At 42.8% G+C, this 16,693-nt stretch overlaps 1 protein-coding gene across 1 annotated transcript in view; it reads right to left on the bottom strand.

Moving 5' to 3' along the window:
* UST (uronyl 2-sulfotransferase) overlaps window positions 1–16,693 on the bottom strand; it is a 288,349-nt gene that overhangs the window by 46,422 nt on the left and 225,234 nt on the right. Inside the window, exons 6-7 of the mRNA XM_032873149.1 lie at window positions 6,725–6,822; window positions 4,586–4,743 (exon numbers count right to left, since the gene is read on the bottom strand). Of these exons, the coding sequence (XP_032729040.1) occupies window positions 4,586–4,743; window positions 6,725–6,822 (256 nt within the window). The remainder of the gene's footprint in view (window positions 1–4,585; window positions 4,744–6,724; window positions 6,823–16,693) is intronic.

The raw sequence follows: 16,693 nt of genomic DNA, 5'->3' as shown, positions 1-16,693 counted from the left end.
TTCAATATTGCTAGCTATAGGCAAGACAGGATTCTGAACCAGTAACCCTCCATGTAAGATACTGTCATGCCCTCTAGGTGGCGATCGCTACCATAAGTAAACTGGGAAATTATCAAGGCAATGGAGGCTGTGCAAGGACTGCTGTTTTTTTTAGGAGGGGAAGTACCCTATGATTGTGCTAACCAACAAAAGGTAAAACATGAGGCCTTAAAATATTCTGTTTGATGCTTTAGTATCATAATAATGCAGTCTTTAGAGATCAGCCACCAAATATGCATTTACCCTGAATCACAAGTGCAGACGATGACAGAAAGAGGATTAGAGGCTCCTTTAACTCTCAACTCAGCATTCTTTCCTAAAAGAATGGCTGTTCTTTATGATACATAGGCCAACCATTACTCACTTAGTATTTGTTTTAACTCAATCTGGTACTTTTATTGAGAGATGAATGAAAACTTGAATTTTTCCTGTAACATACCATATTAAATTTTCTCCTCTACACATTCGCTATTATTTTCTATGTAAATGTCCTCAGATTTAAATACTGCAATGCATATGGACTCAGAGTATATTACTGTACTCCTATTGAGAGGTCTAAATAGCGTTTATGCATAGTAAAAAAAAGATACTTACATTTGTACTCTATCATTTGTTGTAAAAATATTTAAATAAGAACTTAAAAAAAGGCATCCAGTTTATGAATGAACTCTGCAGATTTAGTATGTAAATCATTTGTTTGGTATTACACATTTTTCCTTTGTAATTGTTAGTGGCGAGAATCTCAAGGCAGCCCACAAAAGTCTAGTAATTTTTTTATTGTGGTGCCAATGTTTGCATCTGTAATGGAAAAAAAGTTGAAAATGAATACTAATGTAATGCTAGTAATGGAAAGTATTTAAAATACAAGGGAAAAGAACTGGACACATAAGCTTTGAAGTCTACATCCAGGCAGGAGAAAGGTAATGGGGGTTAACGTTAGATCATACAGTTCCAATATCTGGTTGCTAGGTGGCGCTATTGAACCATATCAGCTCGGTAATTTGCCAAGCCAAGGGACGTTCATTTAAGGATAGTTCCTATCAGAGATACCCACATGTTCTGTCTTTAATTAATTCGCTTATTTATTTTGGTTTCTAACACCACGGTGATTTTAGTTCCTACAGAAATTATGACTAAGAAAAATGCTGGTGGCTCACGTGTCAGTTTTTAAGAGCGAAGGAGGAAAGGCGTTCACGAACACAATACTCATGGTTCACGAACAGGTGAATTCCGTCCCTTACTTTCCACATTTTGGTGGGTGACTCTGGATCAGCCTCTCCACTTCTCTGGGCCAGCTCCAGTTTCTCATTTTGAAAAGGTAAGTAATGAGAAATATAATCAAGATTAATTAATCAACAGATCAGACTGTGTAGGTTGAACAAGCGAGGTCGGCGGCTCTTACCAGGTACATCAGTCTGGGGCTTGGTTCTCCCTAACTCAAACACAAACGAAGGCTGGGTGGCATTTACTGGGTGCTCTCCCCAGGGTACTTGCCTCCACATCAGCAACTACCCCCTGGGCTGGTGAGAACCATCTGAGCATGTTCTCTTGGGTTAGTCACAGGCTAAAACTCATTTTTTTTATTATCTTCTTGAGTACTTACTAGTACAAATTTCTTCTGAGGTATGCTAAATGAGTCTCCACAGCATGCAAATATTAATAAAAATATATTTTGAAAATTACTAACAATGAAGCTTCTCAAATATTCTTGGTAGTGGACAAATCTACTTGTCAGCAATGGCAATGAACAAGGTAGGGCAAAGAGTCAAATTATTATGTAGGGAAGTTATTGACTTCCTTATACGGTGGGTTACTGAAACAAGCCGGACCATCTGGAAGGAATTAAGGAATATAAGTGACAACCCATCTGACTACTAGACATGACTATTTTTACTAGTTCCCCAAACAGTCACTGCAGCTCGTGTGTTCTCTTCAGTAATGAGATGGGTCTAAATACGTTTTGTATTGCTGGAGGGGGATTACTAAAAATTGGCACATTTACATTTTTTCAAGTAACAAGACAAGCACCAAAAAATGGTCCGGGGAAGGGTCTGCATTTCAATCCAGCTCTACGGTTGGTTAATCTACAGTGATTTCAGAATCACTAGATCCCTCTGTGTCTAAGATTTTCAGTTTTTCTTCCCTCTGCTCTCTAAGCTATTCAGTGACAAAATTCTTCAGTCGAGGGCCAGAGCCATGATTTTAGTAGGCCATAATCCGAGAATTTTGACTAAACTGGCTGATGGGGTGGCTCTGGTATGAAATCTCTCAAGGGACTTGCTGCCACTCTTCCTTTAAGCTGGCTGATCCCAACGTGCTAGCCATGTGAAAAGAGGACGGTAGCTTCGGCTTCGAGAATTTAGACTTGACATTCCTTGAGACAGAGCAACTGTGGGACTGCTTGGTCGTCAATATCACTGCAGAACAATCTCTCCAGAAGATGCCCAGGAGACCACAAAGAACTCTGGCCTAGAGATCTGGAGACTCCCTCCCTGCCCGTGAATGACCCCCTTTGTGACTTCACTGTCGGGTGGGAGTGGTGGTAAGGGACAGCCAAGGGGGGCGGGTGTACGTGGAGGGAGGGCGTTGTGGGCAGTGTAGGCATATTTCACTATTTGAACCACTGATACCATTGGACTTTGTGAACTGGTCATGTGTCCAGTCTGGCCTTGTGGAAACCTTTCACCCCACCGCACAGGAGAGCAAGACAACCCTTATCCTCACTCTCCAAGGCAGCAAGGCTCAGAGGACTTAACAGACCGCTATGCCAAACTCAGAAGGACAAAAATCTTTAAATTATAGGTGGAAAGATGGCGGCTAACATCAAAAGAGCTAATAGTAACTCAGTTTTTAGAAATACGTTCTACTTTAGTTAACATGCTTATAGACTCTGGCACTAGGCCCCATTTCTGAGAAGTCACGTATCTAAATGGAGAAAACAGTTGAGAAGTCAAAATGACAACAGCAGGTAAATGAGTTCCTCGGGCTAAGTTTTGATTTCCGATTTATTTGTATTTAAGGAAAACAAAGATAAAACTACCCCCATCTAAGTTCTTGCGCTCATGCCCCAGAGGCCGACTTTCCACAGGCTGGGCTGTGGCCCCCACAAGTGACAGCATTTCCTGGTCTGAGGACAGATGATGTGTGTGATATCAACTCACCAAAATATTTCCTGAACGTGGGGACAAGAGGGCGTTCATCTTTTTGACAACTAGGTGTCTCCAGGACTTGGCTCACTTTCTTCTCATACCGCCTATCACACACACAGGCACACACACACGTGCACACACATATGCTCTACAATAAGATAAAGCCAAACAATGGAAATAACGATGAATGATCTCAACCTTTTCTTCAAAAAAGTCTAAGTTCGAGGAAGACCCCACCTTGCACTTGGGACTCAAGTTTATGTTATCTTCCAGAGCTAAAAACAGGTCACAGCAATCCTTTAAATTGCCCATTGTTGAAGGGGCACAGGAAGGCCTGGTGTAAAAAAGTGACTAGGGTTTATTCCGCTTTTAGTGATTCACACCCCCTTTCCTGTTGAGGAGATACACCTGCAGGGCACATGTGAAGCTTCACGGTCAATGTTCCCACATGCAGGCATGTCAGAATTTATCTCTGAATGAGAGAGCTGCGAGACTGGGGCAGCACCCACCCACCAGCCATGTTCCTCTTGCAAACCCCTGGTGGGGGCCTGGCCCCCTTATGTAAGAGGATCTGGGGCTGCTCCGGGCCAAGCTCAGTTCACAGGGACATCGGTACGTGCCCATGACACAAGTGTGGCGTGAGGTTGCAGCCCGGAGGACCAGGAGGCAGCATTCGGGGGACATTTCCGCGGTTCCTCAGGTCTACAAAGCACAGGGCTGCCTCCCAGTTGAGGATGACAAGACAGAACTGCAAACAGACCAGAGAATAAGCAGGCAAGCCTTGTGTAGGCTGTGGTAGATTAAGGAGAAGAGGTAAGTAACAATGTCGTTTGCCTTTCAGGATAAAGCAATAATGAGAAAAAGAAATGATGGATTTCTGAAAGTAATTATATTTAGTGATCCTATGCGTTCCATTTCTTGTTTCTATTTGGAAACCATTCCATTTGTTAGGTGAAATCATAACTGCATTTTCAATTTTCCCCTCTAATTGCCAGAATTTTATACGCCGGAGTGTTTGGTCAAGTGGAAGTAGGGCCCAGAAACGGTAGTTCAGTGGTAGTTCCTTCACATTCCCAGTTCCATCAGTGGACTCCAGCACGCACACGTCCATTCACGTGCACTCCGGCCCCACGCTCAGGACAAGATAATACAAATGTCGCCAGTTGCACTTTCCAAAGGGAGAAGTAGAACCATCAGGCCTCTCACACAGGGCAAGTTGAGGCTGGGATGTGAAGCTCCAGGTTTTGGCATCTATAGCTTGTGATTCTACCCTTCCTCTGCAAGGCAAGGGCAACCTCTCTTCCCGAACAGATTTCACTCCTTTACTGGCCCAAGTCCCGTTCAAGGTGAGTAACCTTCAAAACGCCAAAGAGCCTGCTACAAAGGGAGTTTGTTACCTGGGTCTTTGTAGATACTGAGCACACCTTTGAAGTAATGAGGTAAAAATCTTTCCAGTAAAAGCAGCACGTCTTCCAGCTCTTCGAGAATTCCCACAAGCAGGAAGTTTTCATTCACGTTCAGTTTTGCTCTTTCAAGGGCCCACTCGCCAGGCTCTCTTGATGGATATAAAAAATGATTTTTCAATTAGAGATTCTGTTTCAAAATATGGCAACAACAGGCTGAAGATGTACCTCTTTTACCCACCACTGCCATGTGACTGAGTCCAAATCCCTTTTCCTTCAAGGACCAGGCCTGATGGGGTCACCTCCAGGGGCCTTCCCTCTCTCACTAGCCTCGCCCACCTTCTAACCTCTGCCACGTTCACGGGTCAGCACTACCTCATCCAGGGCCCCAGGGGGCCCAGCCGAAATATTTGTTAGAAAGAGGATACAGACACAGGCAGTTAGGTCCTATAAACGCTAACCAAGGGGTGATTAGAATGGCTTTTTAATAGAAGAAGCACACCACTAAAGTGAGAGGTTTTGAAATCATGAAACTTACTGATGTTCTATTTCTATCGAAATCAAAATAGGTTTCAGGTCATGTCTGCTCATCATCATATTCTTTTTTTTTAATCTTATTATTTTTTAAAGAGTTTAAAGACCAAAAAAATTTTTTTTTTTTTTTTTAATTACTGAAGGAGAATAGCCTAATCTCATTTGCAAGGCAGAGCTCCGAACTAACAGCATTTATGTGAGTGGGAAAGGACAGGAGTCACAGGAGCTGGGCTCCAGGACTACCCGGCAACCAGCATCCAGGGGAATGTGGGCAAGCCAGGGTTCTCTGCTGAAAAAGTGTAGTAGCAGCGTTTACCCACCCAGCTCGAGTAATGGTCCAGGTGGAACAAGGGGATGTTTTGAAAGAGTTTTGAAAATCATCATGTGTGTACCACGATACGGCATCTTGCGTACTAAGATTAGGAAATCTATAATTTAAGAAAATACTTGAGGGAGCTAGAATCATGTTTCTCAGAATAAATATCTTCACTGTGACAGAAAGTGAGTCATCTGGCCCCAGGTCTTCCCAGTGTCTGAAGCACTGACCGTGAACCAGGAGGCATTTATACAGGGGTGAGGGTTGGAGCAGGGAGGCCTCCTGAACTCAGGAAGTTCATGATAAAGCAGAAAACCGACACTTTGAGTTCCAGAATCCGGACAGTAAACAAAGTCCGGTGTTACAGTAAACTCAGCGAAGCAACAATAACAACAACGCCCATGGTAATTAAGCAGTGATCAGAGTGTGAGCAGAAAGGACAAGGGGTGAGCTGCCCTTCAGAAACGGTTTCTTCTCTTGTTCTTTTCAGGAACACACTGACCTTCTCATCAATGTTCCCTTCGGGGGCAAAATGTCACTTCTGGCAGAGGGTTTATTTTCCCCCACATGAAGATAACGTTCATTGTGCATTACTGCCATTTCTTCTCAAGGCTACCTGTTTGTCTGATACAATGGATTTAAACTGTAGCTCGACCAGACTCTCCAGAGTCATCTGTGCCCCACCTGAGAGACCAAGGTGAGGTGGGGGAGCCTGGCGAGAGCCCCCGGGATGCTGGTGTAGGAGGTGGGAAGACCACACTCTGAATGCCTTACTATCTGAGTCAGTCATATTCTACAGAACGTCTTGCATCCAAGTAAGCCTGAGGGGCAATCACTAGAAAGTCCTTTTCCTATTAAGTATGTCTCCTGAGAGAGACACTACTGACTTTTGGCAGTGAGCACCCCATGTATCAGACCCACTTAGGGCACGTGGGCAAAAGCAGCTGGTGATGGAGTGAAGACACTGCGGAGGGACAGGCTGGGTGCTGACACCTGGTCTTTACTATCTCATGGGTTGAGCAGTGACAGCTAGGATTTCATTACACAACTTTATGGGGTGGTCCCAAGGCCTCTGTCAGACCTTGATCTGTTAATTTCATCATTTAGAGGCCATTCAGAGTCTCAAATACAATCTTCAAAGATTAACAGTAAATGTGAACTGAATTCCAGAAGGCCAAGACACTAGGTGTGCAAGAGACTCCTACACGGTGCCAGCTGGTGGCTTTCCTGCCTTCGTTCCCCACCCTAGCATGCCCCGAGTCTGCGGTATGTTAAGTCTTTACCTGCATCTGGGATGCTGTCCACAAAAATATGGAATGATGTAAAATAATCTGGGATTGGAACACTCAGGATAGTTCTCAAGAATGCACTCATTGATATCCTAGGAGAGAAAACACAGCAGTGAGAGGTCGGGCTTGGTCAAGTGCCATACAGGGTAAGTGAGATGGATACTTTGAATAATGGGCAAGCCTTAAGAGAATTCACAGATCTCGTGGGAAAACTTTCCTGTTGCCTTTTTGCTTCCTGTTCTACTGGCCAGGTGTACACTTGGGCTGAGCATTTCCAGGAGTGCTTGCTCTGTTGAGTATATTGCATTTGTGCATTTCCCAGGGGCCCGAAGCCTTTAGCTAGATGACAAGCATCTTGACAGCACTTCTCCCCAGGGTACCCACTACCCACTGTATCCCAGAAGTCACCAGCCCACTGGGAGACAGTCGGTACTTAAAAAATATTTCTTGGGGCGCCTGGGTGGCTCGGTGGTTAAAGCCTCTGCCTTCGGCTCGGGTCATGATCTCAGGGTCCTGGGATCGAGTCCCGCATTGGGCTCTCTGCTCAGCGGGGAGCCTGCCTCCTCCTGTTTCTCTCTGCCTGCCTCTCTGCCTACTTGTGATCTGTCTGTCAAATAAATAAAAAAAAATCTTTAAAAAAAAAGAAAAAAAATTCTTGAGTGAATGCTGCGTGGCTTAATTCTTAATTCATTCTGACTTAATCAGAGATCACTGTACAGCCAACCCTATAGAAATATGTTTCCCTGTGTATCCATACATCCAACAAATAATAATAGTAAGTACCTACAGCACTCACATGAAGGATTTTGTCAATTTTGGAGATGTAAAATCATTTCTAATGTCCTATTAGGTTAGAGAGTGACGGGATCTTTGTTACGTACAACTCTCTCACTTTCAAAGGCAACACTTGAGATTGCCAGATTTTCTATTTCTCCTCTGTGAGGTTGAAGATCGTGTCTCTGTTAGCATTATAAGAGCTTACAAGGGCTTGGCAGGTGAACAGAACCACTAAACAGGAACTTTTATGAGATGGGTTGTATTGGATCCTTAGAAAAGTCACGCCTGGCTCTTAAGTCTTTCTAAGGAGTAATGATGACCCAATTTACAAATAAACCAAGCAGCTATGGGATGTTTTTTCCGGAGACAATACTGGCAAGGCAGGTCAAGAGAGGACATAACTCAAGATCATGGTCACATGGTTGATGAAAGTTATGAGTCAGCTGACACCCTGTGTCTGATATGATCGGGGTAGGTTGTTAGTTATTAAAAATTTTTTTAGTTCAAGTTGGAAATCAGAAAAATGTGTTTTTTTTTTTTTTTTAAACAAATCTTCTTTTCCCTCTCATAGTTCTTTGGCTTATATATCAATTAAATAAGTTACACAATTACAATAACAAATTCAACTGGGATCAACAGATTTAGCAACAAACACTCTAGCTAAGTGCTGGGGTCTCCTGTGGGAAGCAGGGATACACAGCTCCCAGGGAGAAATACACTAGGAGCAAATGAATCCATCAGTCCATCCAGCCGCCGGTTAAGCAAGGGGTGAGGAAGAACACTTTATTGTGTATGAAAATCCAATAAAAAATGAGTGATACTAGACCTAAGATATCTTTCTAAGAAGAATTTGACATAGGGGAGTATACAGACCTTCCTCAGCTTATGACAAGTTACCTCCCGACAAACCCTTTGAAAGTTGAAAATATGTTGAGTTAAAAATGCATTGAATACATCTAACCTATGGAACATCGCAGGTTAGCTTAGCCTACTTTAAATGTGCTCAGGATGCGGACATGGGCCTGGGAAAAACCATTTCGTTATAGTCAAGTGTTAAGGATCTCATGTAATTGATCGAGGACTGTACTTAAAGTGAGAAAGAACGGTTGCATGTGTGCAGCATGGTTGGAGGTATACACGCTCTTGACCTTCCCGACGGCATAGCGGACGGGGAGCTGTGGCTCGCCCCCCTGCCCGCGTCACGAGAGAGCCGCCTCCTGCCTATCGCTCGCTGGGGAAGAGAGCCAAATTCAAAATTCCAAGTACAGTTTCTACTGAGCGTACATCACTTTTACATCACCTTAAAGTAAAAAAATTGTTAAGTTGACCCATCTCAAGTTGAGGACCATCTCTAGAGGGATATTCATTACTACGAGATTATTACCACAAAATATGACAGAACTTAAATGTTCATTAATGGAGAACTGAGTCAATGAGAAGTTATGGTACATTCCTACCGTCAAATACTGGACACTTGGGAAGGGGAATGAGGATTGACATGTACTGTCCTGGAAGTGTCCGTCATGAATATTCGGGTGAAAAAAACTGATCACAGAGATGATATGAAGATGTAGGACAGTATGAAGATAATATGTATATATTTGTATTAACAGAAACTTATCTAGGAGAATAAATACCAAACTGTTAAAAGTGGTTATTTCTGGCAGTAGATGTAAAAGGTGGGAATCCATTGAACTTCAACTTGATTCATTTCTGAAATGTCACTTTTATTATAAATGTTGTTTTATGTAAAGCAGGTTAAGTAAAAATTATATAAATGTCACTTTTCTTATAATGTATGTATTTTACTTTTGTCTTCAGAGAAAAGGAGATTCGCATGTCATAGAACAAATTGAGGCTTGTGTGGGTGGATGACTGGGCTTTGCTGAAGAACCCTCTGACTTCCCTTTTCTCCCTCACAGTCCTCGTGATCTCTGGCAGATAATACCTCAGGGACCTAAGCCTTAGTGACACCAGAGGGTCCCCATCTGAGGGAGGGAGCCAGGAGCTGGGTGAGCACCAGAGCACAGGGATCTCAAGCCAGTGAGGGGGTGGGGTGGGGAGGGGGGTGATCAGAGGCAGAGACCTCTCTATTGAGGTGGAGATTTCACACCAAAGGGCTTGAGTAAATTGGGAGGAGTTAGGGGGTGTCGAGAGAAGTGTCCAATACACAGTCCCTGCTCCCCCCCCAAATCCTGCCCCAGAGACCCGCCTTAACGAGAGTTGGGTGGGCAACAGAGCCGCCCAGAGACCCCCAGTGCTTCTCCAGAGCTCAGTTTCCCCTGCATCACAACTGTGTCATTATTTGTTCAGGTGGGAAGTCCGTAAGAGCACAGACTGTCCACAGTATCTCCAGCTAAACTTAGCGCCCTACCTGGAAAAAGCAGGGGTGCGGTAAATATTTAGCTAGTAAATGAACGAACAGCAGAAGGATAAAGTCAAGACACACAGTGATCTTGGCCTGGAGCTTGCAGGAGTGGGCAGAAGACATCAGCTGGCTGGTGGGGGGTGCGAGCAGGGAGGACTGAGGAGGTGCAGGGAACTTGGAGGGTCATTTCCCTATTGGAATACACAAAGAGCCTACAAGGTCACTTTATGGGAAGACATAAATTCCTAGTTTAAGAAGTGCCATTAGCAATTTTTCTTTTCTTCGATCACCGCACGTCCTGAGGGATCTCAGAGTTCCAACTGAGACTGCTAGAGGTTGATGAATGGTGTTGACCTCAACCATCCTATGGAAATGCTAAGGGAGGACATAAATAAAAGATGACTCAGAGAAAAAAAAAAAAAAGATGACTCAGGCGTAAGGTCAAAAGGAAGCAGAAAGTGAGCCTTGGAGACCCATGCCTGGAGCTGCCTGCCGCTTTGCCACAGTGATCAGTGACACTTCCCAGAAGCTCAAGGATGAGGGACCTCAGGAAATCGCTTCTGGCCACTCACACTGCCCACTCTTGTTCCTGGACCCTTCAGTGAATGGCCTTTAGTGGGACAGGTGTCAACATTCCTGCTCAGAGTGTCCCGCTCTGACAGGTGTCACTGATTCCCTAGGACCACTCGGGTTCTCCCTGCGCCGATGGTTGCTGTCACCTTTTTACACTGGAGTTCTCTTAGTACGGATATTAGTATATATATATATATATATATTTAAATGATTATGCAACCTCATTTTTTCTTTCCATGCAGTGCTTCCAAGATAAGTTTGCTTTAAATAACTTTAATCCTAATGAAAGATTAAAAGCTTTGTTCTAGGATGGTCACAGTCTCATGTTAATAGGGAAATGAGGCATTCTCTATAAATGAGCATACCAAATAACTAAGGGAATCCTTTTAATTGTCAAAAGTACCAAAAAACCTAGATCAATTTTATTGAAATTTATTCAAAACTGTACTATTTGAAAAAGCATACCTTAGACGCTGTAGGGTTTTTTGTGTATGTGTGTGTGTGGCGGTGGGGGGAGTTCATTTTCCACTTTGGTCTTACAGGGAAATCATCTTTTATTGATTTGTTCCCGAACGTTTCACAGGATGGACTGTGATGAATGATTTTCACCTTCTGAATGCGAAGGGGCCCCGTGGGCTCACAGGGAGGGCCACTCACGACATCCAGACCTCAGAGTCACTCCTGACCCCTCTCTCACCTGACTCCAGGTCCACTCAATCGCCGGGCTCTGCTCCGGTTTCCTCATCTGTCTTCTCTGACCTGCTCCACACCCCAGCCCCTGTGCAGCACCTCTAGGGCTGGTTAGTATCTCTCTTCCTGCCCAGGCTTCTCCCTGAACACATTCTCCACGGCCCCAGTAACTGAGCTGAAATGCACATTCATCCATGCCCCTCCCCAGGTTCAAAACCTTTGAATGACTCTCTCAATGCAGTGGGAAGAGCAATCACTTAGGGCACCTGTTGATAACGCGAATTCCTGGGCCTACCTGCAGAGCGTTTGATATACTAGTTTGTCTCGGCTAAGGTTAGGATTCCGCACTTCAAAGAACCTCTGATAATTTTGAGAAGAGGTCACGCTCCAGGAGCTGCCAGCACTCTACCATTAGGTGGTGCTATGCTTGTGCTCATCCATCTCTCTCGCCTGGAAACTCTCTCTGCCTCCTCCCCCGGGTCCCAGCAGCAGGCCCATGTTTTGGAGCCATTACTGGCAGGATGAGTATAAGCACACGAGAGTGTACCGAGCCTTGTCACCCAGGTCACGGGAATGAAGGCAGCCTTGACCGTGGCTCTCTCCCGTCCTGGCACTTCACTGCTAGCCACGTCTGCCAGGTAGGGTCCCTGGGGCAGGCCCGGGGTGCCACCCAGCAGGGCACAGCCTCCCCACTGTTGTTGGAAAAGTGCTCGGAGCTGGGTTTGCTCCCAGCATGCCCTGCCGGTGGCCAGAGATCTGTTGCAAGGAGGACTCTGTCATGATGCCCGCAAATGGATTCCCACCTGCACCCAGTGCCACTTGTCCCCAAGTAATCTTCCCTCTGACACCTTGGCGGGGGCTCCTCCCTGTGTCACCACTTGCTCCCCTTACCCTTGCTTGTTCTAGAGATCAGACCCTGCCCTGGAGTCATGGGTTCTTGCTCCCCACACTCCCAGCTTTGCTTCCTTCTCCTCACCCCCCCCATGGCCAGGTTCCTGCAGGCCTTGTGCCTGCTGCTGTCTGAGAGGGAAAGTTACCTGCTTATTTCTGTGCAGAGAGACAACTTGATAAATGCCTCCTCTCCTAGTTCTTACTCTGGAAAGAGTGGAAGGATGGAAATCCCAGGTGGAGTTAGTCTTATCACAAAAAGTGAATTTAGAGACTATTCATATTTTATTTACCCTTTCACATAAGACAGCGCCTTGTCTAAAAACTACTGAATTGAAAAAAGACTTGTTGGTGTTTTTAATGTAGTTCCCCGCCTATAATATCAACTTTGTCTGTATGGCCTTCGAGTTTAGAAGACAGAATTTTTGATGCTTTTAGCAGCACAAATCTTGGGAAGTCACCTGCGACGCTCCCCAAATGAGGTAAAGGAGATTTGGGTTTTGGTCTGGGCTTGGCGATGAATTAGCTGGGTGTCTTTAGCTAAATCATGCTATCTTGAGCCTCAGTTTCCCCAATCTGCATAACACACGGCTGGGCCATATAATCTCTGTCCATGAAACTGTGTTAATGGACCCGTTTCTCAAATTAGCTAACTTTCAAGAATAGTTTTGCTATCAGATCTAGAAAAAGTGGTGGTTTTTTTTTTAAATTCCAAAATTTGTGAGTTACTAAAAGGTTTTCATTCAGCATTTACAATCTGAACTCTTCACCTTTCAGGAAAGGCAGAGAGGGGAAAGCCCTGAGGTTGGGATCAAACAGACCTCTGTTCAAATCTAGGCTGTACCATTTAGTAGCTGGGGAATCTAGCCCATGAATACTTCTTAGAGGCTCAATTTACTCATCTGTAAAATGGGGACAATAATAACCAGCATCACAGATCCTTTTCTCAGATTGGAAATCATGTATGCAAATTATTTTTCCTGCCACCCCATTTTTAGGCATATTCCATCATCTTCATCTTCTCAGTTTCTCTTTCCTTTAGCTTATATTTAAAAACATGGTTACTGGTGATCGCAATAGTTTTAAAATAGTGACATCAGCTAACTCAGAGAGAAAACACAGAGGAAGGAAAACAAGGAAATATGAAACATGCTATTTGTGGCGAGCCAAAATAACAAGACAATGTGATGGAAAAACAAAACACTATTATGCAATTACTTCTCATGATAACTCATTCTACTCTGCACATGAAACAAGGTAATGATATTTTGGCATAAAAAAGCTCTTTTTCTATGTGGATTGAACATTGATCTGGGATCCAGTCTTCACACGCTAAGAACACAGACAGCAGGAAAAAGCTGAATGGTAAAGTAAAAGACACACTGGAGGACAGCTTGTGGTGCTGGAGGTGACTCCCAGTCCAACATGGCTGTGTTGGAAGTGGGACAGAGAAAAATTCCCAAGTATCAGTCACCATGGTAGCAGTACCTGAATCCTTGCCCTGTAGATGGACCTTGGTAATCAGATTACAAACTTGATGGTTTAGTCAATTTGGAGAAATGGAATAGGTGAGGTCTTAGCCAAGTTTTATTGCACCATACATTCTTCCTTGCAAGTCTTTTTAAGCCTTATAAAGAAATCTGAACCAGAACCAGAAGAGTTAAGTAAGACTTTTTAGTGGGGCTTAATGGGCTTGAAAGTGGCAGATGGCCAGACACCAATGTTCTCTCATTTCATGCTCATGCCAGGCATGAATTACTGATGAAATGCTCTTTCTGGTAGCGATGGGAAGTGTCCTTCAGAATCCTTCTCAACACAGCCCTCTGGGACCATAGCACTCTGTTCCCCCTGTGATCAGCACAGTATGTGATGTTGGATGGATAACATCTATGACATCTGTTGTGGTGGCTTTGTGGCCCTTTATACCAACCCCTTCTAAGTCTGTCACTATGCATCTGATTGCAGGATGGTAGATGAAGGATGTGGGTGAGTAAACATTTATTTTAGCCAACATTTTTATTCACTGCAGGCTCTAGTCCAATGGAGCTCCTGAAACGGAAACACTTATAGACATAAGAGATAAAATGTGTTTTGAAGTCCTTTCTTTGGACTCCCAACATTGTGGTTTTCAGGTTTCTATTAAATTAAGAAAGAGAGGTAGTCACAGTTTTATCCTGGAATGTTTTAAGATGAGGGTCAATCCAGATCAATCTAGATCAGTTTTCACTTGATTTCAGTAGACCCTTTTTAATTCATTGCAACAAAATTTATTGAGCACGCAAGAAGACTTTCTGCAGGGTCCTGTACAGGCAGTTAAGTGCCGCTTCCCAGAAATGTCTTTGCACTTCTTCTGTCTAAACACTGTGTTATTAAAACAAGGAACTATGGTCTTTGAGATAAAGGAGTTTTGGTGCTTATGAGAGATATGGAGATCACAAACACAGTGATTTCATAAAGAACTGAAAAATCTAGGGAGCCTGACCAAACAAAAATAGCAAAATTCAGATGGAGTCAAGCTATCTGACAAAGACTTCTATTTTTATGGCAAAATATTTATCATGGTATTGTTTAAAAGATCAAAAAATTAAAAACTGTTCAAATATAGAAATTAGGTAAGTTATAATATATCTAATTGTAAAATACTTGTAATTATTAAAAATGTTTACAAAGTATATATAACTATTAGAAAAATGTTTATGTGAGAAAATCAGGATAAAAATATATATGCAATAGGACTACAGCTCTGTTGATTCTTTAAAAAATAAGAATAACATATATATATATATATATGTATATATATATATATATATGTTATACTAGATCCACAGTGAAATTTCAGTACACCAAGGATAAAAAGAGAGATGTTAAAGCATATGTGTTCATTCTCATGCTGTCTCTCCCCCACCTCCACACACACACACACACACACACTTAAGGTTTATTGATTTATTTGAGAGAGAGATAGCACATGGGGAGGGGCAGAGGGAGAGGGTGAGAAGCCGACTCTGTTAAGCACAGAGACTGATATGGGACTCAATATCATGACCTTGAGATCATGACCTAATGCTTAGCTGACTGAGCCATCCAGGCACTCCACGATAACCTGTATTTAAAGAATACACTAAAAGAATGTAGACCAAAAATTTTTAACAGAGTTTGGGTTTGAGCTGGGGGAGCTATGTATTTTCCTCCTCTTTTTCTTTCCTAGCCTTAAAATCTAATTTAGTGTATATATGCTACTTGAAAATAATTTTTTTAGAAGTTTTTTCAAAGTAATACATGCACATGTCAAAAAATGTTATAAAAAAGTTTATAATGGGGGCACCTGGGTGGCTCAGTGGGTTAAAGCCTCTGCCTTCAGCTCAGGTCATGATCCCAGGGTCCTGGGATCAAGCCCCGCATCAGGCTCTCCCTTCCTCTCCTTCTGCCTGCCTCTCTGCCTACTTGTGATCTCTGTCTGTCAAATAAATGAATAAAATCTTTAAAAGAAAAAGTTTATAATGAAAAGTGACTATCTCTTGTTTTACTACTCTGCCTCTCCATTGTACTTGCCAGAGGTTAACAATACCATTTAGTTAGATTCTGTATCTTACTATAGCTTGGTTTACTCCCTTGTTTTGCTGGAGCACCCCCTCAAATAACTTTTTGTTCTGCTGTTTTCTAGCTTACAGTGTTGCTGATAAGGAATTTGTTATCTGTAATACTCTCAGTTCTTTGCAGCTGGTGTGTGTGTGTGTGTGTGTGTGTGTGTGTGTGGAGGTGGGGGAGAGACAGCATGAGAATGAACACGTATGCTTTAACATCTCTCTTTTTATCCTTGGTGTACTGAAATTTCACTGTGGATCTAGTATTGTGCCGAACACTTAGTGGGTCTTTTTAAAAAGTAGGCTCCACACTTAGCATGGAGCCCAATGTGGGACTTGAACTCACAACCCTTGAGATCAAGACCTATAGTAGGGCCTTTTAATCCGGATCTTCATGTTTTTCAGACTTGACTTATTATTTTGTAGTATGTGTGTGTGTGTGAGTGTGTGTGTGTGAGTGTGTGTGTGTGTGTGTGTGTGTGTAATATTCTCTGCTTTTTTTCTCTATTCTGTAATTTTAGATTTCTTTGTAGTTGGATTTGGAAACTTGACTGATCCAATAAGTGACTCTTATTCTTTCATTTCTTCTTATTCTTTGTCTTTGTTTTTCTTCAAAGAAATTTCCTTTACTTTATCATCCATGCCCTTCTATTGATTTTTTTTTGACTCTTATTCTTTCATTTCTTCTTATTCTTTGTCTTTGTTTTTCTTCAAAGAAATGTCCTTTATCTTCCATGCCCTTCTATTGATTTTTTTTTTTTTTTGGTCACAATGATCGTATTTTAATATCTAAGAATTCTTTTTTTGATACACCCTGATTTTCTTTTTATGGCATTCTGCTCTTTTTATGGATGTAATATCTTCTTGAATCTCTCTGAGGAAACAAAGTGGAGCTCTCTTTTAAAACTCTTCTTTTTTCTGAAATTTCTATTTCCTTTAGGGTTATAGTTTCTGCTTGCTTATCTTAGCTCCTCTCTTTCAAGATGTAGCCTTCCTAAAATATCTGTGGAGCTTTGCTTGTCCATGCATATTTAGTAATGAGTCCGTAAGAACTTATGGAGAACTGTACTTGACATTGGTAGG

Source organism: Lontra canadensis, unplaced genomic scaffold, assembly GCF_010015895.1.
Source record: "Lontra canadensis isolate GAN:19392208 unplaced genomic scaffold, GSC_riverotter_1.0 scaffold47, whole genome shotgun sequence".
Lineage (NCBI taxonomy): Eukaryota > Metazoa > Chordata > Mammalia > Carnivora > Mustelidae > Lontra > Lontra canadensis.
The sequence above is the reverse complement of the archived record's forward strand: the minus strand, read 5'-3'. Positions and strand labels throughout refer to the sequence as shown.